The sequence below is a fragment of the Drosophila suzukii genome, chromosome 2L (genome assembly GCF_043229965.1).
Source record: "Drosophila suzukii chromosome 2L, CBGP_Dsuzu_IsoJpt1.0, whole genome shotgun sequence".
Lineage (NCBI taxonomy): Eukaryota > Metazoa > Arthropoda > Insecta > Diptera > Drosophilidae > Drosophila > Drosophila suzukii.
In genome coordinates, this window is record NC_092080.1 from 6,187,963 (window position 1) to 6,214,200 (window position 26,238).

The 26,238-nt window shown below is 48.6% G+C and overlaps 2 protein-coding genes, 1 long non-coding RNA gene and 2 other non-coding genes across 5 annotated transcripts; 1 reads left to right on the forward strand and 4 right to left on the reverse strand.

Annotated features, from left to right (window-relative positions):
• Window positions 1–47: 47 nt before the first annotated feature.
• On the reverse strand, window positions 48–12,236 carry FASN1 (Fatty acid synthase 1). The gene is made up of 6 exons (XM_017081368.4): window positions 11,922–12,236; window positions 8,103–8,652; window positions 1,299–8,035; window positions 1,137–1,232; window positions 928–1,071; window positions 48–866 (listed from the first exon to the last, which is right to left on the reverse strand). The coding sequence occupies exons 2-6, from the start codon at window positions 8,335–8,337 to the stop codon at window positions 753–755; spliced, it is 7,326 nt and encodes a 2,441-aa protein (XP_016936857.3). The 5' UTR covers window positions 8,338–8,652; window positions 11,922–12,236; the 3' UTR covers window positions 48–752.
• Window positions 9,880–11,007, forward strand: LOC139352543 (uncharacterized). Its single transcript, XR_011603761.1, has 2 exons — window positions 9,880–10,419; window positions 10,527–11,007. It is a non-coding gene; the product is annotated as an uncharacterized lncRNA (long non-coding RNA).
• A 1,283-nt stretch (window positions 12,237–13,519) lies between the features above and the next one.
• FASN2 (Fatty acid synthase 2) lies at window positions 13,520–25,863 on the reverse strand. Its single transcript, XM_065864460.2, has 8 exons — window positions 25,634–25,863; window positions 23,592–23,815; window positions 21,429–22,906; window positions 18,570–19,991; window positions 14,623–18,426; window positions 14,466–14,561; window positions 13,821–13,964; window positions 13,520–13,754 (listed from the first exon to the last, which is right to left on the reverse strand). The coding sequence occupies exons 2-8, from the start codon at window positions 23,761–23,763 to the stop codon at window positions 13,644–13,646; spliced, it is 7,227 nt and encodes a 2,408-aa protein (XP_065720532.2). The 5' UTR covers window positions 23,764–23,815; window positions 25,634–25,863; the 3' UTR covers window positions 13,520–13,643.
• LOC118876847 (U5 spliceosomal RNA) lies at window positions 20,433–20,552 on the reverse strand. The gene has a single exon (XR_005013786.3). It is a non-coding gene; the product is annotated as a U5 spliceosomal RNA (small nuclear RNA).
• Window positions 21,029–21,147, reverse strand: LOC118876842 (U5 spliceosomal RNA). Its single transcript, XR_005013781.2, has one exon. It is a non-coding gene; the product is annotated as a U5 spliceosomal RNA (small nuclear RNA).
• Window positions 25,864–26,238: the final 375 nt, after the last annotated feature.

Below are 26,238 nucleotides of genomic sequence, written 5' to 3' on the forward strand. Positions count from 1 at the left end.
AAATCTTTTACCATTAACACATTTTCATAGTCGGAAATAAGAACACATTTTATTTATTATTTTTTAGTATGGTGTAATTTTAATATCCACAATATTCATGAGTGATCATTTTTCTGCGATTATTTTATACATCAAGAGAGATAACAAATTTTGTAGTTTCTATTCTTGCGTTAGTTCGAGGAATGAAATTCATTACATGCGCGACTACAAACTGTAGGCTTACAACTAGGCAATAAAACTAGAATATGCGACATACATTATAGATAGAGCATAAAAGATATATTTGGTAAGTTGGGACGTCTAGTGCCGTCTAGCTCTCAAGGAATGTCGGGTACTGGAACTGTACGGTGCACAAAGCGTTAAGTGTAATGGATTGGGTCTCTCGTTTCGCATCCTTTCAACTGCCCAGAATCGCAGACACTATAGACTAAATTTTGGACCAAAGTCTACAGCCATGCAAGACAGCAGTTAGGCCGATGCAATTCAATCCACTCCAATCCAATCCGATTTGTTGACTTATCTCTTCTAGCTGTGCGTAACTGGGATGGGGCGAGCGATTCCTTGCGGCTCAACAACGTAAATTCAATCACTAAGTATGCTAACTAGGTGTCGATGTGTTCCGTGGCTCCACATGGTGCATAGAACCCGAGTATTGGATGTGTGTGACGGTGACGGTGAGTGGGTGATGATGAGGGTCGTGGGTCGTAGTGCTATGCCACATCCACAACTCTAATGCTAATCCTCTGTGTAGCCTAGTTGAACAGACGCTTCAGTATGCTCTGGATGGTCTTCAACGATTGATCCTCGATAAGGAAGGTGCGGTGGTTGCCCTCAACGGTGTGAACCTCAACGGGCTTTGTGCAGACCTACGAATATAAAACAATATTTAGAAAACAGTTGCATTTTTTGGCTGTGTGTAAAACCCACCTCCTTGAGACGGTAGTCCTCGTCCAACTTAGCAGAGTTGTCTGTGGGCTTAACCAGGGTAACGCTCGACTTGAGCTTCAGAGTGGGCAGGTAGCCATCGGCCAGCTCCAGTTTCTTGTAGAACAGAGTGGCGGATTTCTTGATCTGCAAGTTGGCAAAGAGAGTTAGTAAAATAGAACCACTTTTAGTAGGAGTCTTGCTGCTCTTACCGTTTCCGCGGGCTGGGTGATCTCATTGCTCATCAGCTCAGCGAACCTCTCGAGTTTCTCCTCCCATGTGGGGATCAAAAGTAGCAGGCGCACCAGCTGTTGATCATAAAACAAGAATTATTAGATTTTATTATTTAACTAAAAATAATCCTTCACACTTACCGCTTTGTAGTCGATGTTGGCAAGCACAATTCCAAAGTAGGCCAGACCGTAGCTCTGGTTGTCGTTGTCCCGGTTGCTGCCGTCCGTGTAGCGCTGCTTGAAGCTGCTCGTGTACCAGTTGACGTAGCTGGGAGCACCGTCCAACATGATCACGTTGGCAACCTCGTTGGTCTCCTCCAGAATACCGGCCATCACGTAGGCGAGCAGGCAGCCGAATGAGTAACCGGCTAGCTTGTACGGACCCTTTGGCTGGACGGAACGCAGTTGCTTGATGAAGAACTTGGCTGCCGATTCAAGGGAATCGTAGGGCACATCTTCTGTGAACTGTAGTCCATAGGCTGGCACCTCCAATCGCTTGGCCAGCGGCTCCAGAGCGGAGGCGAAGCCCTCAATCGGGGAAACGAAGAAGATGGGGCTCTGCTTGCTATTCGCAGGTGCCTTGGTCTCCAGCGCAACGATTGCCTTGGTGGGGATGAGGGCAGTGGTAAACACCACTTGGGTTCCATCGCCCATCGGGCTGGCCGTGCGCGAGGATCCTCCAGAGCTGATGGTTGCATCAGCGGCTCCAGTGGCACCTGCAGCTGCGGCGGGAGCAGCAGCGGCTGGCTTGGCCTCAGCTCCGCCATCCATAGCCTTGAGGGCTCCGAAGGTAAGCTGACGGATCTCCTGGGCGGAAAGAACAATGTCGAAGTTACGCTCCAACGTCTGCTTGATCTCTGCGCTCATAAGCGAATCCATGCCCAGATCAGCAAGGGAAGCTCCGTCCTGGATGTTCTTGGTATCCCTCAGACCAAGGATGTTGGCAATGGTGGAGATTAGGCTGACTCCAGCCGACTGGTCTGACTTGCGCTTCTCGGCGACCACCATGGAGGCGACGACGGGATGGGGCTGCTGCAGGAACAGGTCGATGGTCTGCAGGCAAGAGGGCATCCTCTGGGGCAGGGTTCCTCCAATCACGGTATCGTTGTCACCCAGGTTCTCCAGAACCAAACCGGTGTCTCCGATGGCTCCCCACTGGATGGCGGTTCCTGGGAATCCGCTCACCTGGCGCTGCTCGCAAATGCGCTCCATCGCGGAGTTGGCCAAACCGTAGTTGGTTTGTCCAATGTTGCCGCGACCGCAGGACACACTGGAGAAGCAGATAAAGTAGTCCAGCTCCGTGCAGATGGTGCGGGAGTACTGATCCAGGTACTTGGTGGCCGTCACCTTGGGATCAGCCACTGTCTTGAAGTCCTTGGCGGTCTGATCCTCGATCAGAGCATCGCGAAGAACGGCAGCCAGGTTGAAGATGCCTCCGACCAAGGCCAGTTTGTTGCTGTTCTCCAGCAGCTTCTTGGCTCCAGCGGCGGTGGTCACATCACTGGTATCGATCACGACCTTGACGCCACGTTCCTGCCAGCGACGGATCATCAGACCCTGGTAGCCGGTCTTCACTCCGGAACGGGAGGTGAGCACAATGTAGCGGGCTCCGCGAGTCACCAGCCAGTTGGTCAGCTCCAGACCGAATCCTCCGAGACCTCCGACCAGGATGTAGCTCTTCTCCGGGTGCATGTAGGTGCGTGGAATGGCGTTGATCAGGCGCGCCTTGGGCTGTACCGCCTTCTTGCCGTCCTCCTCATCGCGCACCTTGATCACAACCTTACCAATGTGCTTGCCAGAGGCCATGAAACGGAAGGCCTGCTCCACTTGTTGGTCGTTGAACACGGATGTGGGCAGGGGCACCACGGCTCCGGTCTTGATGCCCTCGGCCACCAGGGAAACCACCTGGTTTTGCATCTCCTCTTCGCCTTCCATCACACTGTCCAGAAGGATACCATGGAACGAGGTGTTCTTGAGGAACACGGACATGCCGAGTGGGCTGTTGTTGCTCAAATCGAATTTGCCAATCTCCAGGAAGCGTCCATTCAAACCCAGGCAGCGGATCGAAGCCTGGAGTTTCTCCTCGGAGAGCGAGTTGAGGACCAGATCCACACCGCGTCCCTTGGTCTCACGGAGCACCAGTTGCTCGAAGGAGGTGTCTCGGGAGTTGCCAATGTTGCGCTCCTGCAGCTTGGGGAATCGTTTCAGCAGGAACTCACGCTTCTCCTTGCTGCCCACGGTGGTGAACACGGTTAATCCATGGGCCAGAGCCACAGAGATGGCCGCCTGACCAACTCCTCCGGATCCGGCGTGGATGAGGATCTTCTCACCCTTCTTCATCTGTCCGCGCACAACCAAAGCATAGTAGACGGTGGAGTACACACAGGGAACGGTGGAGGCCTCCTCCATGGTCCACTTCTCGGGAATCTGCCACATCATGCGCTTGCTGGCCACACAGGTGGTGGCCAGGGACTTGGCTGGCACCATGGCCATCACACGACGGCCCTGGGTGTCGCGTCCAGCGAACTCCAGACCCAGCACACAATCTTGCTCAGCCAGATCTCCGGGCAGAGCATCGGCGGCCAGTTTGCCCGAGGTCAACATAACGTCACGGAAGTTAATGGGGGCATAGTAGACGGTGCAGGTTTCCAGGTTCTTGTCAACGGTGGCAGCAGTATCCGCCTGGGCAGCCTCGATCCACTTGAGCGAGGCCAGATCTCCCTTGACCAAAGCGTTGACATAGGCGTGCTCCACCTGGAGGGTTGCCTGTTGGGTCTCCAGTTTCAGGTGACGGAAGGTTCCCCAAGCTCCATTCTTCAGTACGTTCGAGATAAGGTCCTTCTCCAGCTGTTGGCGGTAGAGTGGCGATGTCAGGGAGAACTTCTCAGCCTTGGCATCTTGGACAAAGACAAGACGGGCCAGTTTGCCGCCGTTCTCGTTCTTGATGCAGGTCATCAGACCCACGGCTCCGAATAGCTCCTCTCCCTGGCAAACCACGTACACGTACTGCTCCTCGGTGGAAGCAGTAGCCAAAGCTACCTTCAGGTCATCAACCCAGTCAAAGTTCTGCTCGGTGGCCACAACCACGACGGACTTACGGGTCTTCAGATCCAAGGCCTTGCGAGCCAGAACCAGGACACGGGTGGCTCCCAGACTCTGTTCCTGAACAGCAACGAAGCCAAATTTGGCCAGCACAGCACGACCCGTCTTGGTGTAAGTGGGCAGCGTCTCCTCGAGGATCAGGAAGCCGTTCTCGCGAATGCTAGCGATGGAGTTCTCCAGGGTCTTGGTGTCCGGACGGGAAAGAACATCGATACCAAAGACAAAGTGACAGTTCTGCTCAACTGGTTCCTTCAGCACATCCTTGGACACCACTCGCACACCGGAATCGCCGAGTGCGGCGGTGATGGTCTCCTCATTGTTGTTTGAGGTAGCCACAGCCACATCGCCGGTGAGCACGGGCTCACCCTCGATAATCTGCAGCAGGCGGTTGGCAACCAGCACATCGGGGTTGCGTCCGTTGGCCAGCTCCACACCCTTTAGCTTCACGGCTCCACTGGAGTTCTCAATGATCACCTGAATGGCCACATCCAAAGCGTGCAGACGAGCCTTCTCGGAGTTCTCGTGCAGATCGGTGGTGTTGTTGTTGGGCACAAACTGATAGCGCTCCACAGTGGGAGGAGCCTGAGTGCCAGGACGACGCTGGGCGAGATTGGCCTTCAGGCCGCGCAGCTCCACGCCACCGCTCTTGATCACGTTGATGTCACTGTACCACTGCACAGGCAGTCCAGTCTCAAGCTGTTCCTCCTTGGTGAGGGCAGCCAAGAGCTCCAAGTGCTTGGCAGGATTGATCACCGCTCGCTCAATGCGAGTGGGCAGGTACAGCTCACGGAGGTTCTTGCTCAGGATACTGAACTGCAGCATGGTGTCCATGAAGCTGATCCAGTTGTCCACCCACTGAAGCTTACCGGTGGAAGCCACTGTATCGGAGCGAACGATGCCGCGGAAAATTCCGGCGTAGTCGTAGCCACGCAGACGCAGCTCCTTGTACACATCGTTGGTCACCAGCTCCTTGGCCACAGCGCTGGGAGTCTGCTCCTCCAGGGGCAGCTCCTCGTTGTCAATGGATTCGGGAATGGTGATCTTGCCGGAAACCGCCAAGCTGCCGCTCTCGCAAATCTCAAAAGCGCCAGTTCCGTCAAAGAAGTTAATGCCAAACTTGACCACGGCGTTCTTGTTGAGAATGGTGGCGCGGTGGAACACGAGGTTCTCCATGACCACGGGTGTCTTGTGGAACTCACTGCCGCGCATCTTGGCGAAGGTTTGCCAAGCAAGGGTCATGTAACCGGTGGCCGGGAACAAGATCCTGCCATCGATGGTGTGTCCAGCCAGGAAGGCATCATCCTCCTTGGAGAGATCCACCTCTACGATGGTCTCACCGGAAGAAGTTTCCTTGCCGAACTTGGCCACCAGCCACTTTTGGCTGTGGTCCCATCCGACCTTGGAGTTCAACATGGGGGTTCCACGACCGACCGGGTAGGTGATGGGACGCACCAGATTCAGCACCTGAGGTTGGGCACCGGCGGCAAAGAGTTTGCCCACATTGGTGAGGAAGAACTCCACGTTGTTCTCGTGGCCGCGCTTCACCAAGCTCAGATTGGTGGCATCGGGACCCAGGGCGCGCTTGAGGATCGCCTGCAGCAGGCCGTGGGGAGCAATCTCGATGGAAATGGCGTTCTTAGGCACGTGCTGGAGAGCCTCGTGGAAGAGCACCGGCGAGAGCAGGTTGTTGACATGGTAGGCGGCCGAAGACTGCTTGGCCACGGGAGAGTTCCAAGCGGATTCTGGGATGCTGGTACTAATCCAGCGGGCGGTGCGGTTCTTGGCGTTGGGAATGATCTTCTCCAGGCTCTTGCGTAGCTTGGGTCCAGCCTCAGCGATGTACTTGCTGTGGAAAGCGTATCCAGAGGAGTTCACTGCCCTGGCGAAGACTCCATCCTCGTTCAGTTTGGCGACCAGAGCCTCAATGGAGGCCTCCGGGCCGGAGATGGTGCAGTTGTCCTCGCTGTTGTGGCACACCGGGAAGCAATCGCTGGGCACACGGCTGTGCGCGTCCTCCCAGCTCAATCCCACAGCGGCCATCTTGCCCTTGACCAGTTGGGTGTCCAGAATGCTCTTTCCACGCCAGTAGGCAGCCAGCACGGTCTGCTCCGGGGTGAAGCAGCCATCGGCGTAGGCGCATCCCAGCTCTCCCACCGAGTGTCCAACGATTCCGTCGGGATGAATGCCCAGCGAGCTGAGCAGATCCGTCAGAGCCACCTGCATGGCGGCGATCGAGATGAACGAGTTAAGGATGTTCTCGAAGCTCTTGTCCGTGGAACGAGTGAGCACATCGATTAGATCCACTCCCTCGGGCTTCAGGACATCGGCACAACGCTGAATGGTCTTGGCGAAAGCCTCAATCTGCATCAGATCCTTGGCCATGCTGGCCCACTGGCTGCCCATGCCGGAGTAGACGTACCAAACGGGACGCTTCTCATCGGTGGATTCGATCACCTCACGCTGGTGGGTGCCCTTGCTGCTGACCACTCCGTAACCACGGAAGAAGTGGTTGGGGATAGCCTTCGAGTGGATGTCGTTGATCAGTTGCAGGTACTCATCGTCATCGGCATGGGTGGTGGCGGACTCCAGCAGCTGCTCCACAGCCTCAAAGGTACGTCCAGAGGCGAGGACAACTTTCAGAGCTCCATCCTTGGGAGTCAGGGCCTTGGGCTTGGGGTTTGACTTCAAGATAACGTGGGCATTGGCGCCACCGAAACCAAAGGAGTTCAGACCAATGATACCTCCGTTCCAGGGCAGGTTCTTGTCCACCACCTTGAGGCGGCCATCAACGAGTCCGTAAAGGTCGGGGTTGGGCTTGTTGTAGTGCAAGTTGCCGGGAATGACGCCCTCCTCCATGGCGATCAGGATCTTGGCCACCGAGCAGACACCGGAGGCGGGCTCAGAGTGACCCATGTTGGACTTGACCGATCCGATCAGCAGGGGGCTAGTACGGTTCTTGCAGAAGAAGTCGGTGATGGAGTTAACCTCCTGGGGATCGCCCACCTTGGTGCCAGTACCGTGGGCCTCCACGTACACCACATCGGCGGGGTTCAGGCCGATCTCCTCGTAAGTCTCGCGGATCAGGCGGTTCTGCATCTTGCCAATGGGGTAGGTGATACCCTGCTCCTTGAAACCATCGGTATTGGTGCGCACATTGAGGATAGAGGCGTACACACGCCTGGCGGCGGAAGTGCGCTGCAGGAGGAGCACCACACAACCATCGGAACGCACGTATCCGTTGCCGGATTCATCGAAGGCCTTGCAGCTGCCATCGGGGCTCAACATGTTCAGTCGCTTGAACTGCAGGGACATGGTGGGCTTGAGGATCAGTCCAGCTCCGGCGACCAGAGCATTGTCGACCTTTCCCTCGCGCATATCGGAGAAGGCCTGTTCCAAGGCGTACAGAGAACTGGAGCAAGCGGTGTCAATGCTGTAACTGGGTCCCTTGAAATCAAAGGTGAAGGAGATGCGGTTGGCGAACATAGCACGGGCACATCCTGTCAAGCCATAGCCGTTCACGCGGTCGGCATCGCTGCACCAATGCTGCTCCGTTTCCGAGTTGGACACACCGATGTACACACCAGTGCGGGATCCACGCAGATCGCTGGGGTTCAGACCAGCATCAATGATGGCCTCGTGGGTCAGCTCAAGCAGCATGCGCAGCAGAGGGTCCATGCATTCGGCCTGCTTCTGGTGCACACCGAAGAACTGCTGGTCGAAGTTCTCCAGATCGCTCTCCTTGAGCTTGCCGATCCTGTCGGGCAGTCCATAAAGACCTGTAAGGAAGGGGTAAACAAATTAGTTACATATCGAGAAGGAACATTATATTAATCTTTATTTTACCTCGCTCCCAGCGGCGGGGATCGTCGTTGACCATGTCCACGCCATCGAAGAGGTTCTGCTTGAACTCCTCGATAGTGGAACTCTCCGGGAGACGGCCGGAGAAACCGGTGATGGCGATCTCATCGTTGAGGTGCTGCTGGCGGGGCACATAGTTACCACCACCCAGGTCCAATTGGGGGGCGGCACGCTGTGCGGGCTCAGCGGTGATGACTTCCTCGGCGAATCGGGCGGGCATCTTGTTGGATGTGGATTGGGATTGGGAGTTGAAGTGGGAGTCTAGGTGGTCCTGTCTATCGTTGGGTGCAGAGTGCGGGGTGGACGAGGAGGTGCTCGGTGTTAGCTGCGTGTCTGGATCGCGGAAGGCGTCAGGCTGCTGCGAATTCTGCTGATGTTTGTTGCGTCTACGGCGTCGGCGGCGATTGGCGCGTGCACTTTTTCCGTTGTTTTGGGTGCTGGGGGAATGATGGGGCTGATGGGTGCTGCAATTGTTGGGCTTAAAAGCAACAGGATGCGGCTGGTCCACGGCTTGCAACAGGTTTAGTTGTAGGGGCTGTAATTGATTAGGGAAAGAGGAAAAAGCTTCTAAAATATGTACATTTAAAAACACAAAGATAAGATATATTAACAAAATTTTAGCCATTTTCTAGCAAAAATTAAACTGTTTAAAAAACATTTACTACATTTTCTTTGTTAAATTCGTTTTACTCCAAGTCAAAGAAATACAAATATTTTTTAAACAGATCGCATTTGAGCTAAGCTTTTGGAAAAAATGGTATAGTAAATACTGATATTTACAATAACGAAGGTTAAAAAACATTTTTTCCAAATTCTGCCTGACTTTTGAAACTTTGTTGGCAACCCCCGCTGTTAAGCTAACATAGGCCCAAAGCTCTCAGCCACCCGCCGTTGCAGAGCTTTCGCTCTCTGGAGCGGGATGCCGGGGCAATGTATTTGTTTTTTTTCCAAACGTTCAGCTGGTGGAAAGTTAGTGTACAAATTGCAAATCAGGTGATGCCGTGCCGGCGAAGCTTTGTTATGGGCGGCTTTCCGCTTTGAAGCCGCGGAGTGAAAACCCGCCGACAACCAACGACCGTTAACAGCAACTTGTGGCAGCTATGCTCGTTAACAGTGCAACACCATTTGCGTTAACATAGGCCACCCCACCCGCTGTGCAAATGGCAAGCTGCTTTCTTATTCGCCGAGAAACTCGTACGATGTGCGAATGCGATGTGGGAATGATTCAACAAAAGAAGGGAAGTGGAATGGAATGAGCAGAGTTGGCGGCACAACCACAGTGACGGAGTCGGTTCCAGCTGAAATCCAAACTTTGGGAACCCGAATCCAAAAGCGTCGTTAGAAGAGGAAGAGCCAGAACCAGAGCCGTCAGCAACAAAGCCGAAATAAACAATACACTGGGCAAATGTAAATACCAAATTTGTTCTAATAAATACGTATAGATATCTGACTAGCCTTAGAACTCTGAAACTTTTCTGATGTATTTATTAATAATAAAATGGATCATACAACTGAAAGTGTGATTCATAAGTTCTGTTATTATGGGCTACAATTGTATTTATTTAAAAATTCAGAGCTTGAAAACTGTATAAAAAAAAACCCAAGCAATATAAAGAAAATATTTCAAAGTTCTATAAAGAATGTTTATGATACCCAATAAACATGAAACCTAATTGTTTTGATGTATTTAACTATGATATATTCCGAGGCTGACCTAAACTATTTATACCACCTAATTGAATATGCCATAGAAACTATTTTTAAATTGGCCTAATTTTTCCGTGTGTACCAATGAACTGCCGGTAAAATCGGCAGACTCAGCGAGCTTATCTCCCTATCAAGAGGCCGTTGCTCGACAAGACAGTCGCGTCTGGATTCTATGTTTATGTTTTGCTATTGTAATCGGAATCGGTGATTTGGAGGTGGGAGCAAAAGAGAGAAACGAAATTTGCACGCCAACCGGCGGGGCAGACTTATGTACATATAGTGAGGCCCCAGACCCATTAGTCCCCACCGATACACACACACACTCACGAGCTCGACGCGTGTACCATTTGTTTGGTGAGATAAGGTGGCGTGATTCTCAAGTTCATTGAAGTATTATTTTCATAGTTTCGGTTGCCCGGTTCTTCCCTCCCTAGATCGCTGGATCTGCCCCCGGATCAACTTGTAATCGGAGGGCGCGAACTATCCTTTTACAGTAATTACACGGGGCGGGCGGTATTGATTTATCGATAGCCCCCGCCCCCAATCGATCCCATCCATCATCAGGCCATATTGCGAAAGTTGCGTCATTGGATAGGTAAACACGGAGACAAACAATACAATACCCATACCCATGCCATACCCCTCCCTTTTCCATAGGGCACTCTACATTGTTTATTTATGCACTCGGTTCTATTTTCACAGTTATCGATTGGGGCCTGAAGAGAGTACTCTCGTACGCGTCACTACAGGCCCTCCCTACTGCTCCCACTCGTCCACCCCATCGAAATTTTTGATTTTGGTGACGCTTCAAGTTCATGAACACAGTGATAATGCCTGGGGACAGGAACTGAGACTGGGCCATGGGGTGATTCCGAAACGCCCTGATAAGGATGGTAAGGCAATGCCTACTCATACAACTGTGCACCTGGTTCGGAAATGTTTGATCGCCAGTGGACGCGTGTTCTTCAGGAAGCGACATTATTCGCCGATAAAGATTAGTCCAGACACTCGAAATTTTCCAATCGCACGATTCTTGTTTGTTTGGCGGGGAGTGTGTGTTGTTTTTATGGGTTTCGGGGCGAGTTGGTATTATGCAAAGCGATCGCTGTTGCTGATAACCGACTTTCAACTATTTTGGCATTCTAAAGATTCTTAGAATTATATCGTTTAGAAATGAGCTCAATCACTGAATTTTGTATAATTTACTGGATCATACATTTATCGAAGTAATTTTGTATAACAATTGTGTAATATTTGTTTACAATGGCTGGCTGTAGTCAAATGGTTTACGACTTCTATTTAGGAATATTTTCATATTAAGAGCAATTTAAAATTTAATTTTTGAGTAACTGTTTTAATGATTGTTTAGTTAGCATGAATGTAAAAATAATGAATTTGGAACACGCAACCAGGAAATGAGCTACACTAATTTGAAACGTTCAGTGGCTTGCTAAATTGTACTTGTAACTATTTAGGGATCCTTTTGAAATGAATTTTTTAAAATATCTTTTAAATTCAGGATTGTAACCTATGTATTCAATTCTAGTACTTGCACTGCCCATCCCTTGAATAAATTATTTTACTTTTGCTGCTTCTGGCTGACAATTAGAAGGCGAAACCCTATAGAGAAGCCCTTTATAGGGAATGGGAGTCTGGGATTGGGATTTCGACCTTCCCCATTTCCCCCTTTCGCAATTAGCAAGTAATTTGCTCGTCTGAATACACAGGAACTGCTGTTAGCTGTTTGAGGGGGCGTTAGGAATACCAGTCGGCGGGGCCCAAGGGTCCTAAAGGTCAAACCGTAAGCGCTGTAAGCCAAGTGCGAACCGAGCAAAGGCGAAATTTAGTAATACGTATTTTTAGCTGACTTAGCGAATGATCACTTTGTAAACTCTGGATCTAACCATTTTTCTCTATTTTTTCTTCACACTTTTCAGCTTTTATTATAGTTTTTTCTTTAGCGATTCACTTCCAGAAAATTTCGTTTTCATTTTCTCTTGCACACAAACACAAGCACAAGCACACGCACACACTGGCATTGCCCACATGGATAAGGGCGGCTGTTTTATTCCTGCGGCTGCCATTTTTTGTACATACCTAGAAATCAGGCGATTCCTCGACAGCTGTTTTTCGAGTTCCTGGAGTAGAGCGGGCGGCAGGGATCGTGGTGGATATACAAGTGGGGTGTTCCTTTACAGTTGGTCCTGACTGAGTGGGGAAACCGTTATAATCCAGCGACTTTCGAACTTTCTGCTTTCGACTCGAAGTTCTCCGTTCTGCGTTAGTACCGTTAGGTTTTCTGTTCTTTGCAAATTACTTTGCCACACACGGTTAAATTATTGAGGTTTTAAACGTAGCGTAGCGTAGCGGTTATTAAAAAACACGACAACGGCGGGCTGCTGCGACAAACGGAAATGCGAGAATCAGGTGAGCGCCGGCTTTTATATGACGCCCGCCGACGCGACGCCGACGCCGGCAGAGAGCTTTCCGCGGCGCTGCTCTCTCTCCGCTCTCAACGGCTCTCTGTTAGCGTTAACCCTTGTGGGCGATGCGATAGTGGGGTCACTGTTATGTTAGAAATGCCCTTGCAGAGAGTTCTACAGATTCTGGCAGCTTTTCGAATCCCCGACCTTGTAGACCTTCCCGATAAGCCTCTATTTGTTATTCGATCCGGTTTCCTATTCTTGTTTTCTATATGTATTGAGATCAAGATTAGAATTCATCTACTTTGTTTCATGCTGTTTATATTTCCTTTAATATTATAGGATCTTTTTTTGTTAATAGAATAAAAATCTAACAACCCTAAAAAGAATGGAAGAATATAAAGTGTTATGATAGTTATCAGGTAAAATTACTAAATATTGTTTGATTTATAGAAGGATAGGTGCGTATATAACAATATTAAGGCAATATAGTGTATGTATTTTTTTTTTCTATATGTATTGAGATCAAGATTAAAATTAATCTACTTTGTTTCATGCTGTTTATATTTCCTTTAATATTATAGGATCTTTTTTTGTTAATAGAATAAAAATCGAACAACCCTAAAAAGAATGGAAGAATATAAAATGTTATGATAGTTATCAGGTAAAATTACTAAAAATTGTTTGATTTATAGAAGGATAGGTGCGTATATAACAATATTAAGGCTATATAGGGTATGTATAATGCGGCTTACCCAAGTTATCTCGGTTCCTCGTTGCTCTTACTCCCTGTAAACCTCTGTTATTGTTGCTGGACTCTGTGCGGCGCTTAAATTCGCTTTAACAGCGATAACTGTTCAGCTGTTGTGTGCGTGACGGAGATGTACAAATTTTGATTTGCCCGCCAAAGTCGGACCACTTTTTCGTCGATTATTAATCGTCTGGCGAGATCACGGGCGCGATAGAGTGGGCGGCATTATCAATTATGGAAAGGTACGCCGAACCGAAGTCTGCTCTAGCGGGTCAATAAAGCCAGCCAGCACGGGTCAGAATGATCGGATCGATGTGATTCATCGAGACAATCATGCGACTACCACGCGACATTAATTTGCGATTAAGAATTGAGGCACAGCACGAACTTTTCTAACCGAAAACAATATTAAATCATCAATTAAATAAGTTATGAAATCAAAAATAAATACTATATCTTAATAGTTTGTTCATTTCGCAAAGTTCTAACTAAAAAAGTTCGCCTGTACTGAAATTAGTCGATTATAATTAAACAATCTCTGAAAGATTGCTACGTGTATTGGTTTGGTTAGGGGGTATATTAAAATCTACAAAGGATATCATCAACATAATTAAGGGATTGGGACTACAAACTACTGGTCCTCCACTAGGGACGCTTTCTCAGGACGCGTTCGATGATCTGAAGAGTGTGTGGCTCCTTGAGGAAAGTCCTATGTGTGCCCTCCACCACATGCATATCGATCTGGGCACTGCAGATCTGCAAGGGATCGAAAGGGAATATTAGATTGGAAATTCTTATAGACTTTTATAGAGATTAACTTACCTCCTTTAGGCCATAATCCTGGGCCATGATCGCATTGTGCTCCGCCGACTTGATCAGCACCACATCGCTGTGGAGTTGCTGGGCGCCCTTGTAACTCTCAGAAAGCAGTAGTTTCTGTTTAAACATGCAGGCGGCCTTCTTGATCTGTAGGTATAAAGATATGTGGGAATATAATTTAGATTAAATTCTTAATTAAATTAATCAAAAGTCAATAAACCTCCCAGATTTTTCAAGACATGAAGTAATTGCTTAGAATAAGTACCATATTATTACAGTACCTTTTTTGCACTTTATTAAGCCACTTTTTTCCGGCCATAAAAATAAACACTTGTTCAGTTGCCCCCGGTAATGCCTACTACTTGAAAAAGTATAAACACACCCTTAAGTGCAGGTATTTGTGCATCAGCTTAGTTTATAAGTACATGTACTATATATAATTAGCTAGATTATCAATCTTGACATGTGCCAATATATAGGTAATTTATATTAAAGTTATAAATTAATATATGTAGAATTAGATTACAATGGATTGGATTGCACTGAATTATCAATCACATGTCACCATCATTAGAAAAATGATGTGGAAATTATACAAATAAGAAAAGGACTAAATTGGTTTTCAATAAAATAGATCCTATAACTTACCACTTCTCTGGTTTGCTGGGTATGACCAGCCAAAGTGTCAGCCAGCTTGTCCAGCTTGGAGGGCCATGTCTGGACCCCATCGAGGAGTTGCAGCAGCTTCAAAGGGGGGATCACGGGAATAAATCAAAGAGTCCAAGTAGACATTAGAAAACCCCACCTGGTTGTAGTCCACGTCGGCGAGCAGGGCTCCAAAGTAGGCCAGCGTCATGGACTGCTGGCGGTTGAGGTCGTCCGTCTGCTTCTTGGCCTCCTGGACGTAGCCACTGGCCATGGTGGGCGCTCCGTCCAGCATGATGACCTTGACCCCGAAGCGACGCTGCTCAAGCGCCACCCCGATGGCGTGGGCGAGCAGGCAGCCGTAGGAGTAGCCTACGATGTGATAGGGACCGAGGGGCTGGAGCTTCTGGATCTGGCGGAGGTAGTAGGCGGCACAGGCCTCGATGGACTCCAGGGGCACCTGCTCCGTGCACTGCAGCCCGTAGGCGGGGCAGGTTAGCGAGGCGGCCAGCGCCTCCACGGCTATTGTGAATCCCTCGATGGGGGCCAAGAAGAACACGGCCGGATCCTCGCTAGCCACCGGAGCCTTCGAGCGGAGACGCACCGTCACCTGCTGGGGTAATACTTCCTTGGCGAATACCTTGCGCGTCTCATCGCTCTGGGGTTGGACCTCCAAGTGGGCCTCTTTCTTGGATCCCGGTGATTTAGCGGAGGAGGAGGAGGTTGACGCCACTGAGGGTTGTTCCTGAGCATCGATCTGCCTTAGGGCACTGAAGGTCAGCTGGCGGATCTCCTGGGCGCTTAGGACCAAGTCGAAATGCCGCTCCAGCGTCTGCTTGATCTCCGTGCTCATCAGCGAGTCCATGCCCAGGTCGAAGAGGGTCGTCTTGTCGGAGACACTCTTCACATCCCTCAGTCCCATGATATTCGCAATGGTGGCTATCAGACTCAACCGATTAGCCTGCTCCGTCTTGCGCTTCTCGGCCACCACCATGGAGGCCATCACGGGATGGGGCTGCTGCAGGAACAGATCTAGGGTTTCCAGGCAGCTGTTCATCCGTTGGGGCAGGGTGCCACCCACCACCGTCTCATTGTTGCCCATGTGCTCTATGATCAGTCCGGTGTCGCCAATGGCTCCCCACTGGATGGCGGTGCCTGGGTAACCATACTCCTGTCGCTGCTCACAGATCCTCTCCATTGTGGAGTTGGCCAGTCCGTAGTTGCTCTGTCCCAGGTTTCCCCTTCCGCAGGACAAACTTGAGAAGCACACAAAGTACTCTAGGGCGGGACAAATGTCCCGGGAGATCTTGTCCAGGTGCTGAGTGGCCAGCAGTTTGGGTGCCGTGACCTTCTCAAAGTCCTTCGCGCTCTGGTCCTCGATCAGTCCATCGCGCAACACTGCCGCCAGGTTGAAGATTCCCCCAACCAGGGCCAACTTGTTGCTCATCTCCAGCAGCTTTTGGCAGCCCATGGCTGTGGTCACATCATTGGTATCGATCTGCACCTGGACTCCTCGACCGTGCCAGCGACGAATCATCAAAGCCTGGTAACCAGTCTTCACTCCCGAACGAGAGCTGAGGACCAGGAAGCGGGCTCCTCGGGAGACCAACCAGTTGGCCAGCTCCAAGCCAAATCCTCCCAGTCCTCCGACCAGGATGTAGCTCTTCTCCGGGTGCATGTAGGAGCGGGGAATGGCCTGAATCTGCCGAAGGCGTGGAAGAGCCGCCTGTTGCTCCTCCTCCAAACGCACCTTGACCACAACCTTGCCAATATGCTTGCCGGAGGCCATGAAGCGGAATGCCTTCTCGATTTCGTGCTCCGCAAAGACTGTGGTGGGCAGCGGCTGTACAGCTCCACTCTTGATGCCCTCCGTGACCAGCTTGGCCACCATCAGCTGCATCTCCTCCTCCCCCTCCATCACGCTGTCCAAGAGAATCCCGTGGAAGGAGGTGTTCTTGAGGAACACCGCCATGCCCAAGGGGGTGTTGTTACTCAAATCGAACTTACCAATCTCCAGGAAGCGACCATTCAGAGCCAGGCAGCGGATGGAGGCCTGCAGCTTCTCTTCCGAAAGGGAGTTGAGCACCAGTTCCACTCCATTTCCATGGGTTTCACTCATGACCAGCTGCTCGAAGGAAGTGTCTCGAGAATTACCGATATTCTTGACCTGCAGCTTGGGGAATCTCTTGAGCAGGAACTCTCGCTTTTCCTTGCTGCCCACCGTGGTGAATACAGTCAATCCATGGGCCAGAGCCACAGAAATGGCCGCCTGACCCACTCCTCCAGAACCAGCATGGATAAGGATCTTCTCACCCTCTTTCATCTGTCCTCGGACCACCAGGGCATAATATACAGTGGCATAGACACAAGGAACCGTGGAGGCCTCCTCCATGGTCCACTTCAAGGGTATTTCCCACAGGAGATTCTTGTTGGCCAAGCAGTTGGTGGCCAGGGACTTAGCAGTGACCATGGCCATGATGCGACGACCACGCGAGTCCCTACCAGCAAACTCCAGCCCTAGGACACAGTCTTGGTAGGCCAGATCCCCAGGCAGAGCATCCACACCTAGTTTTCCGGAGGCCAACATTACGTCCCGGAAATTCAAAGGAGCATAGTAAACGGTGCAGGGCTCCAGATGCGACTGGCTGGGATTTGAGCGGGGACTCTCGATCCAACGGAGCGAAGAGAGATCCCCCTTGACCAGGGTGTTCACATAGGCCTGCTCCACTGGCAGCAGGGGTGCTTGAGATTCCATCTTCAGGTGACGGAAGCTGCCCCAATTTCCATTTCTGTACACATTAATGGCCAAATCCTTGGCCAACTGTTCGGCGTAGAAGGGATCGTCTAGGGAAAACTGGGGCACACCTTCATCAAGGATCAAATAGAGACGCAGGCAGTTTCCACCCGCCTCCCTCTTCAGGCAGTTCATCAAGCCCAAGGCTCCGGAGTTGGGTTCACCTTGGGCCACCAAGTAGAGATTCTTCTGCTCCGCCTGGGCTTTGGCAAGCTGACTCTTGAGATCGTTAACCCACTTGAACTGCCGGTTGGTGAGCTGAAGGACAAGATTCTGAGTAGATTTGATAGTCGAAGCTTTTTTGGCCAGGACTAGGACTCGATCTGTCCCAAAGAACTGCTCCAAAAGGGGCACCAGTTTCATTTTATTCAACTTCTCTTTTCCTATTATGTTGTACCTGCTGGCGGCTTCCTCCAGGAGCAGGAAACCCGCCTCTGCTTTAAGGCTATCCAGGCAGTGCTGTAGATCCTTGAGAGAGTTTTTGGCTAGAATGTCCAGGGAGTACACAAAATGACACTGCTGTTCCACTGCACCCGCTGAGATATCTTTGGCTATCAACCTAATGCCATGCTCCTTGAGTTGATCACCAAGTTCGGATTCGTTGGAGGAGCTGGTGACCACCGCCATGTCAGCCACCAAGATGGGTTCTCGTTCTATTAGCTCAACGAACTGGGGGGCACATAGGGTATCCAAAGTGGACCTAGCGCCAGCCAGTTCCACTCCCTTGACCTTCACAGCTCCTCCACTATTCTCGATCACCAGTTGAATGGCCACCGCCAGAGCTGTGCTCCTCGACCTCTGCTGATCTTCCCGCTGACCCAGGTGCTGGAAATGAGGCCAGAATCTGTAGCGCTCCAAGCTGGGCGCAGATTGGCCACCAGAACGCCTCTGGGTCTGAGCGGTCTTCATCTTGTGGATCTCCACTCCGCCGCACTTGACCACCGAGATGTTGCGGTACCAGTTGACAGTCAGCTTTTGCTGGTGCTTTTTGGTCAGCTCCAGGTGCTTGAGAGGATCGATCAGCGCCCTCTCAATTCCCGTGGGCACGTACAGCTCCCGGATGTCGTTGCTCAGGATACGGAACTGCAGCATGGTGTCCATGAAGCTGATCCAGTTATCCGCCCACTGTAGGCGACCAGTTACCGCAGCAATATCCGTCTCCAAAATACCCTGGGATTTTTAAAAGTGGTTGGAAAGTAAATTAAATATAAAGGTTTTAGTAATACTAAAGAGGTACAAATTTTTCCTATATAATTTTTAATCAGTTTACTTTATGTTTATATTGGTCGTTTCTTTTTCGACTTAAAACTCACCTGGAAAGCCCCACTATAGTCGTAGCCCCTCAGCCTCAGCTCCTTGTATATGTCCTTGGTGCTCAGCTTGTTGGAGCCAGCGATTCCCGGCAGAGATGGAAGCTGCAGCTGCTCCTGCTGCACGTTGGTCACCAGACGGATCTTGCCCGATGCCACCAGGCTGCTGCCCTCACAGATTTCGAAGGAGTTGCTGCCCGGGAAGAAGTTGAGTGTCAGTTTCACCACAGTGCCCACGCCAAGGATGGTGGCCCGATGGAAGACGACGTCCTCAAAGAGCACAGGAGTGCGCAGATAGTCCAATCCCTGCTGCTGGGCAAGACTCATCCAGGCCAGGGTCATATAGCCGGTGGCCGGGAACAGAACCCTTCCATCGATCGTGTGCCCAGCCAGATAGGCATTTTCCTCCTTGGCCAAATCAAGCTCCACACTCAGCTGACCAGCTTGCCGACCGCCCTTGAACTTGGGATAATTCCATTTCTGGGTGTGATCCCAACCAACCAAGGAGCCCAACATGGCAGTGCCCCGGGAAACGGGATAGGTAATGGCTGGGGAGATCTTAAGGATCTGTGGCTGTCCTCCGGCAGCGAAAAGTCTGCCCAACTGGCTGAGCAGGAACTCAAAGTTGTTGGCATGACCACGCTGCATCAGACTCACATAGCTGATCTGGGGACTCAGGGATCGGAGAATCGCCCGGAAGAGTCCATGGGGTGCTATCTCCACAATGAGGGCATTTTGAGGGATCTTCTTGATGGCCTGGTGGAAGAGCACTGGAGATATCAGGTTGTTTATAAAGTAGCCAGCGGATGCCAGATAATTCTTCTCCGTTTCCCAATCCTCTTCCTTGACGCTTGTGCTCAGCCATCGCGGACTCTTCTTAATGGGTTCCGGGATTAGTTTCTCTAGATTTCTACGTAGCATGGGTGCTGCTCCCTCAATGTAAGGACTATGGAAGGCATAGCCTCCGGACCCTACTTCCCTCACAAAGATTCCCTCCGCCGTGAGCTTCTTGATCATCGCATCCATGGAATCCGGTGGCCCCGAAACTGTGCAGTTATCATCGCTGTTGTGACACACTGGATAGCAATCCTCTGGGATATGGGATCTGATCTGCTCCCAGCTGAGACCCACAGCTGCCATCTTTCCACGTGGCAGATCCGGAGTGTCCAGGACACTCCTGCCACGCCAGTAGGCAGCCAGCACTGTTTGCTCCGCCGTGAGACAACCATCCATGTAGGCTGCTCCCAGCTCACCAGCCGAGTGGCCAATGATGCCATCTGGCCGGATCTCTAGCACGCGGAGAAGATCTGACAGTGCCACCTGAACGGCGGACACGGAGACGAAGGAGTACAACATATTGTCAAAGGTGCGTTCCGTGGATCGGGTCAGTACGTCTATAAGATCAAAGTCCACCTTTGCCAGCACCTGAAATAAGTTTCAAATTGGCAAATACAAAAACTATTTAAGAATTATTAACATTAACAAAAACAAAATTATCTTGAATTACTATAGTGAAATCTTGCATTATTCGAGATTAGGTTTTTCTATGCGTTTAAGTATTTAGTACACAGTCAGAAATCTTTGATTGAAATAGATAAGCCAAACCCATTTATATAGGAAGAATAGTGATTTTTGCATTCGGATCGAAGATTTCTAGATATGAAACTTAGATTTCTTAAACAAATAATAAATACCGTAACAAATATTACTACTATAATAATATTAGGAACTTTAATAGTGGCAATAGCATGATAGGAATGGTAATTATTTATTTGTTTCCTATCAAAAGATTTTATTCATCTTCAAGTAAAGCTACGGATGAGAAAAAAACCTTTTTCATAATTTATAATTTATGGCCCCATAAGGATTACTCCTCCAGGGCTCTGTGAAAAAATTGAGTTTAGACTCATTAGAGTGTTCCTCTCCACGGAAATCTTTAGTAAAAGGCGAAAGATTTATTCGACAATTGAAGAGAAACCAGAGTAACATTTCATTTTCAAGGGAGTGGCTTCCTATTCGAGCTGAGCCAGAACCAATTGGGAATTATAATGCGAAATAAAATAATGAAAATTGTCACAAGGGTAGTGATCAACAGTTTTCAGGGATGAAGATTAAGAAAGTATTATAATATCGAGAAGATAGATGCATAATTAATATAAAATATATTTGTGAGATAATTTCATTAAATAAACTTTAATGAATAAACTTTGAAATATGTACGTTATTGTTTTATATTTTCATTTAACTTTTAAAGTTCCAAAGAAATAATTTAAAGTAAGATGAAGTGTTACTCTAAATTAAAACCTATTTAAAAATTGCTGAATGAGGTGGAATGCTAAAGATTTAACTGATCGTGCGATTATATTGCAATCGCAGATAGTAACCTCACTTAAAGACAAATACAAAATATTTCAAGCTTTGAATATAACCAAATACAATTTATTAATTATGGCCCCAAACGCATACGCCTCCGGGGCACTAAACAAAAATTCAGTTTAGACTCATTAGAGTGTCCCTCTCCACGGAAATCTTTAGTAAAAGGCGAAAGATTTATTCGACAATTGAAGAGAAACCAGAGTAACTTTTTAACCCCAGCCAAAGGCCTCTGTACTCGGTTTGTGCTAGAACTCCTTGGGAATTTTAAGGCAAACGAAAGGTAAGAGTGGCAATCCCTTGCCGAAAGGTGGGCTATATTTTTAGACAAGGGTGGGCCCTTCAGGTAAAACAGTTAAGGGCTTTATTTCATAAGGAAGAAATGCAATATGACAAGAAAGTGGAATGTTCAAAATAAAAATTATTATAATCATATCGCGAGATCAATAGCTATAGATCCAATATATCAAAATCGAGTAAGGAACTTACCTCGGCACACTGCTCTATGGACTTTCGGAACACCTCCAGCTGCATAAGATCCTTGGCCATGCTAGCCCACTGGCTGCCCATGCCGGCGTAGACGAACCAGATAGGTCGCTCCTCCTCCTCGTAGGGCAGCACCTCTTCCTTGACGGAGCCACTGGATCCCAGAACAGCGTATCCCCTGAACGGATGCAGGGGAGTCGGATGAGAATGGATGTCATTGATAAGGGTCACTAGCTCCGGATCGCCCCTCTGCTCACTGGCCACTTTCAGCAACTGATTCACTGCCTCCTCCGTGCGTCCAGAGCAGGTGACTAGCCTCAGGGATTGCTCCGCCTCCTTCGCGTTTGGTGATGCCTTAGGAGCTTTGCCCTTCTCATGGGACTTGAGCACCACATGGGCATTGGCTCCTCCGAAGCCGAAGGAGTTCAGACCCACGATGCCACCCTGCCAGGGAAGATTCCGATCCACCACCTTGAGACGTCCATCGACCAGGGCGGGTACCGAAGGATTGGGTGTGCGGTAGTGGAGATTCTTTGGAATAATGCCCTCCTCCATGGCGATGATCATCTTGGCCAGGGCACTCACCCCGGATGCAGGCTCCGCGTGACCCATGTTGGACTTCACGGAGCCAATGAGGAGTGGGCTGGGTCGGGAGGGCCGGCAGAAGAAGTTGCTCAGCATGTTGGCCTCCTGGTCATCCCCCACTGGGGTGCCACTTCCATGAGCCTCCACGTAGACCACCTCGTCGGGATTGAGGCCTATCTCGCTGTATGTTTCCTCCAGGAGAGCCTGCTGCATCCGGCCATCTGGGAAGGTCACACCCTGCTCCTTGAAGCCATCCGTGTTTGTGCGCACATTCAGGATGCTGGCGTACACCCGCTTGGCCTCTTTTCTCCGCTGGAGCAGGACCACGGCACAGGTATCCGCCCGGGCATAGCCATTGGCCGCCGCATCGAATGTCTTGCAGGAGCCGTCGTGGCTAACGATGCCCAGTCGCAGGAACTGGAGGGCAAAGATCGGTTTCAGGATGAGATTCACACCCGCCACCAGGGCGTAGTCACAGCGACCCGCCCGCATGTCGGCGAAGGCGTGGTTCAAGGCCACCAGCGAACTGGAGCAGGCGGTGTCCACGATGAAGCTGGGGCCCTTGAAATCGAAGGTGTAGGAGATCCGGTTGGCGAACATGGCCCGCGCACATCCCGTCAAGCAGTAGCCATTGATGCTGCTTGGCTCCATGTTCGGGATCTCGTGCTCCGTCTCCACGAAGGACAGGCCTATGTAGACGCCAGTCCGGCTGCCCCGCAGCTGGGCGGGATTAATGCCCGCATCGATGATGGCCTCGTGGGTCAGCTCCAGCAGCATCCGCATGCAGGGATCCATCAGCTCCGCCTGCTTCTGGTGCACGCTGAAGAATTTGTCGTCGAACTTCTCCAGATCGGAGTCCTTCATTTTGGCCATGCGCTCGGGGAGTCCATAGATGCCTGTTGAGTTAGAAATAAATAATATTTACCTATATCTAAAACTTAAAAGCTTATATTTTAAAATTAATTTATAGGTCCTTTTGAAACTTTGCATAGAAAATAATTTTAGAATCAACATAAAAAGTACATGTTCGAATCTAAACCGACTTGAGATGGAATTATAGAGTTCTTATCGAGTTTCTTAAATTAAATAATTTTAGAAAGAACACTTTTTCTTGCGTATACATCGTAAGCTTTGGCTTAATGGTAGAAATTAATGACAGCAGCTTATAAGCCATCAAAAAATCTAAACCGGTTTCATATTTATTTCTCACGGCCCGGCAGCAGAACGCGGCCAGGCACTACAAAAATTGCCTCGGATAATGTGCTCTTCTCCTCTTCACCACATTGTGTAAGTTTTCCCTCCACAACTGAAGCGGGGATAGAGACATAACCAACCCCAACAAACGAGGGACCCTCTATTCAGAGTTAGCTATAACCAATTGGGAATTATTTCGAAGCCCAAAGGAGATCGAGGAGACTTGAGAAAAAGATTGCGAAAATAAAACTCAGAGGGTGGGTCGTTGAAAGTTTGCTATGAGTCAGAGGTTTGTCGAGTGAGGGGAGATTTTAGCAGGGAAGAGTGTTAGAGCTCAATCGGAACGGAACCACCATATTTCTTATAATATTTGTAGTTGGTACCTACCTGCTTCCCAGCGACGGGGCTCATCTGTGACCATGTCTATACCATTAAGCAGGTTATACTTGAACTCCTCGATGTTGCTGCTCTCCGGCAATTTACCGGAGAGTCCTGAGATCACAATATCTCCATCCTCGCCCGCCGTCTTCTCCGCCTGGGCTTTCTTCTTGTTCGGCATTCTGGGGGCTTTGTTCTGGCTCAGTCTGTATGAGGATCCAACTAACGAAGATCTAGAAATTTTGAAAAATATCCTAAGTTTAACGAACATCTCTTTAAATCATATCTGCATCCTAACGACCTTATAGTAAAGAATTTTTTTTTTTTTGACCCGATAATGGCGTGGGTTATGTATCCTGTTATCAAGGTGCGTTAGACACAAATAAGTGATAAGTTTGATGAATTCCAAATAGCAATTAGTTTCAATAAAACATAATTAATTTTCAGTCATTAAAAATCTTTATTATTTCAATTCATAATTTGACCTTCAATTTTTCAAACAATTGGAACCGTTGAAGACAGAGTTTTGTTATCAGCATAGCATTTTCGTAAACAAGATTGCCATTACATTCATGAGAAAACAAAATCGGTCACCTTAGGGGAAAAAAAGAAAACAAGCAACATAAATAATGATAGGCCAGCCAGTTTGGAAGAAATAAGCAAGTACAACGCATAAAGTTAAACATGCCATATCTTTACTTGGTAGAACTTATCAATTTTCAGAAATAAAAAGAGTGACAAAATTAAAAATTTTTTGTTTTTCAGTTTAATAATATAATATAACAATAGCTAAGTTGTATGTTTCCACATTTGTATATCTTGCAATGCAGGTGTCAAGCTCTTTAGAATCTTTTTAAAAGTCTATCCTCTAATCTATGATGCCTAGATAAGGTTTACCTATAAAAATGCTAAATCGACATTTTATGAGTAATAAGTACTTGATCGCAATCGATTTTCCCCACTTGATTTAATGAATTTTGTCGCCCTGCTGATAAGGAAGCACAGCAGTAGTAGTCGCCTTTTCTATCCTATCAAAACTATAGTGCATATATATATGCAGGGATCATACGATTCGCCTGTTCGGCAGAGAAATCCAAAACGGAGGAGGAAGCCGGGTGCGGATCACTGCGTTTCCTGTTGCGAACTTACGGGAGCCGGCTCTCGAGATAGTCGTCCAGCTTTCTACTGCGTGCACTGCACCTGGGTGGTATTGGGGGCACATTGGGGGATAGCCCCGATAAGCTCTTGATAGAACATTCCCCCCAAATGCTATGCTAACACTCAAATCAACGAATGCGGCGCGTGCCAGAACGCACACAATGGGCATAATGAATTGAATGGTCTGGTGGGATCAAAGGTTCCCCAAACACAGATTCGAGGTGTCTACAGAATTAATAGTGATTTTAGAGGCACCATTTTTTTAATTTCTCAAGAGAATATTACTTATCATTGATATTTTAATCCATTTTTAATCCGAGATTATAGTAACGGGTATTTTTTTTACTGTTTTTTAACTGATTATTAACTTTACTTTTTATCAAGTTCTCAAAATCACGAATTTTGATACTTTTAGAATAGTTGAAAGTATAGATTTTTAAATTCTGTGCTTAAAATCATTGAGATATCGAGTCCATTTTTATATTGGCTTATTTTTATCACAAAAAATAAGGTCACGTATCCTTTTAAAGGATATAACATTTTTATGTATTATCCATTTGACTACGAAGAGTTATACACAATTCATTATGCGATTACTGCAGCACTTTCAGGAAATTAGAACATCACACCATTTGTATTCAGCACTTGAAGAAATTCTCTGAATTAAAGATAAGTAGATTGACCACTCGACACTTGCACTTATTAGAATTTCTTTGAACAGTGTCACATCTTGTCTTAGTTCAGTACGCCGTAGAATTTATAATTCCTTTTTTTTTTTTGAAAAAAATAGATCGCTTGAATGTTTAGTACGTCGTAGAATTTATAATTCTTTTCTTTTTTTGAACAAGATCGCATGTTAAAACACGCCACTCTTTTCATTGACTTTGACTCACATTTCGTATGACACTAACTCGGAACCCAATTTAGGGTTTTAGGGGAAGGTAAGATGTCACTTTTTAACGGCCACCTTTATTACTAATAAGTTCACTGATCGCGTATCCTTTTTGTATTCCGTTTGGGGACGAGGATATTGGCTGGTATTGCAGGTCCTTCTTGTTATTTTGTATATCCTTATATATCCTTTTTTGGTGGGCACGTATGGATCCGACTTGTTCCGCAGACAGACTGAACAAGGGCTGCACTCGCCGGATTCCTTTTATATAATAGAACTGCAGGGACAGGGGGGACCGGTGGTCACCGAAAGACGCATTTTTAATTATCCCCGTAACCATAGCATATGGTTAGCGCACCGATCTCATTATGACTGTGCCAAAATCGCCACCACCAGGCGCTGAATTATTCATTTTAATGCAAACTCGCCTCTAACTACAAGCAAATCAAATAGAAAATGCGACGTCGAGCAGGACAGGTGTACCTGTACCCCTTTTCTTTCTTATATGTATGATTTATTTGTGGCCCTGCCCTGGTAATTAGTCCAAGTGTGTGCCATCGCCTAGTTAACCCAGTTGCCCGTCCGTCTGGTTCAATAACACGCCCG

What these genes read in the sequence shown, in the direction of transcription:
- FASN1 (XM_017081368.4), bottom strand. Translation starts at nt 8,337, where the DNA reads ATGCCCGCCCGATTCGCCGAGGAAGTCATCACCGCTGAGCCCGCACAG. An exon ending in TCCCCGCCGCTGGGAGCGAG is followed by an intron (nt 8,036 to 8,102) that starts GTAAAATAAAGA and finishes CCTTCCTTACAG; the next exon opens with GTCTTTATGGACTGCCCGAC. An exon ending in CCAACATCGACTACAAAGCG is followed by an intron (nt 1,233 to 1,298) that starts GTAAGTGTGAAG and finishes TATGATCAACAG; the next exon opens with CTGGTGCGCCTGCTACTTTT.
- FASN2 (XM_065864460.2), bottom strand. Translation starts at nt 23,763, where the DNA reads ATGCCGAACAAGAAGAAAGCCCAGGCGGAGAAGACGGCGGGCGAGGAT. An exon ending in ACTATAGTGGGGCTTTCCAG is followed by an intron (nt 18,427 to 18,569) that starts GTGAGTTTTAAG and finishes TAAAAATCCCAG; the next exon opens with GGTATTTTGGAGACGGATAT. An exon ending in CCCAGCAAACCAGAGAAGTG is followed by an intron (nt 13,965 to 14,465) that starts GTAAGTTATAGG and finishes TTATACCTACAG; the next exon opens with ATCAAGAAGGCCGCCTGCAT.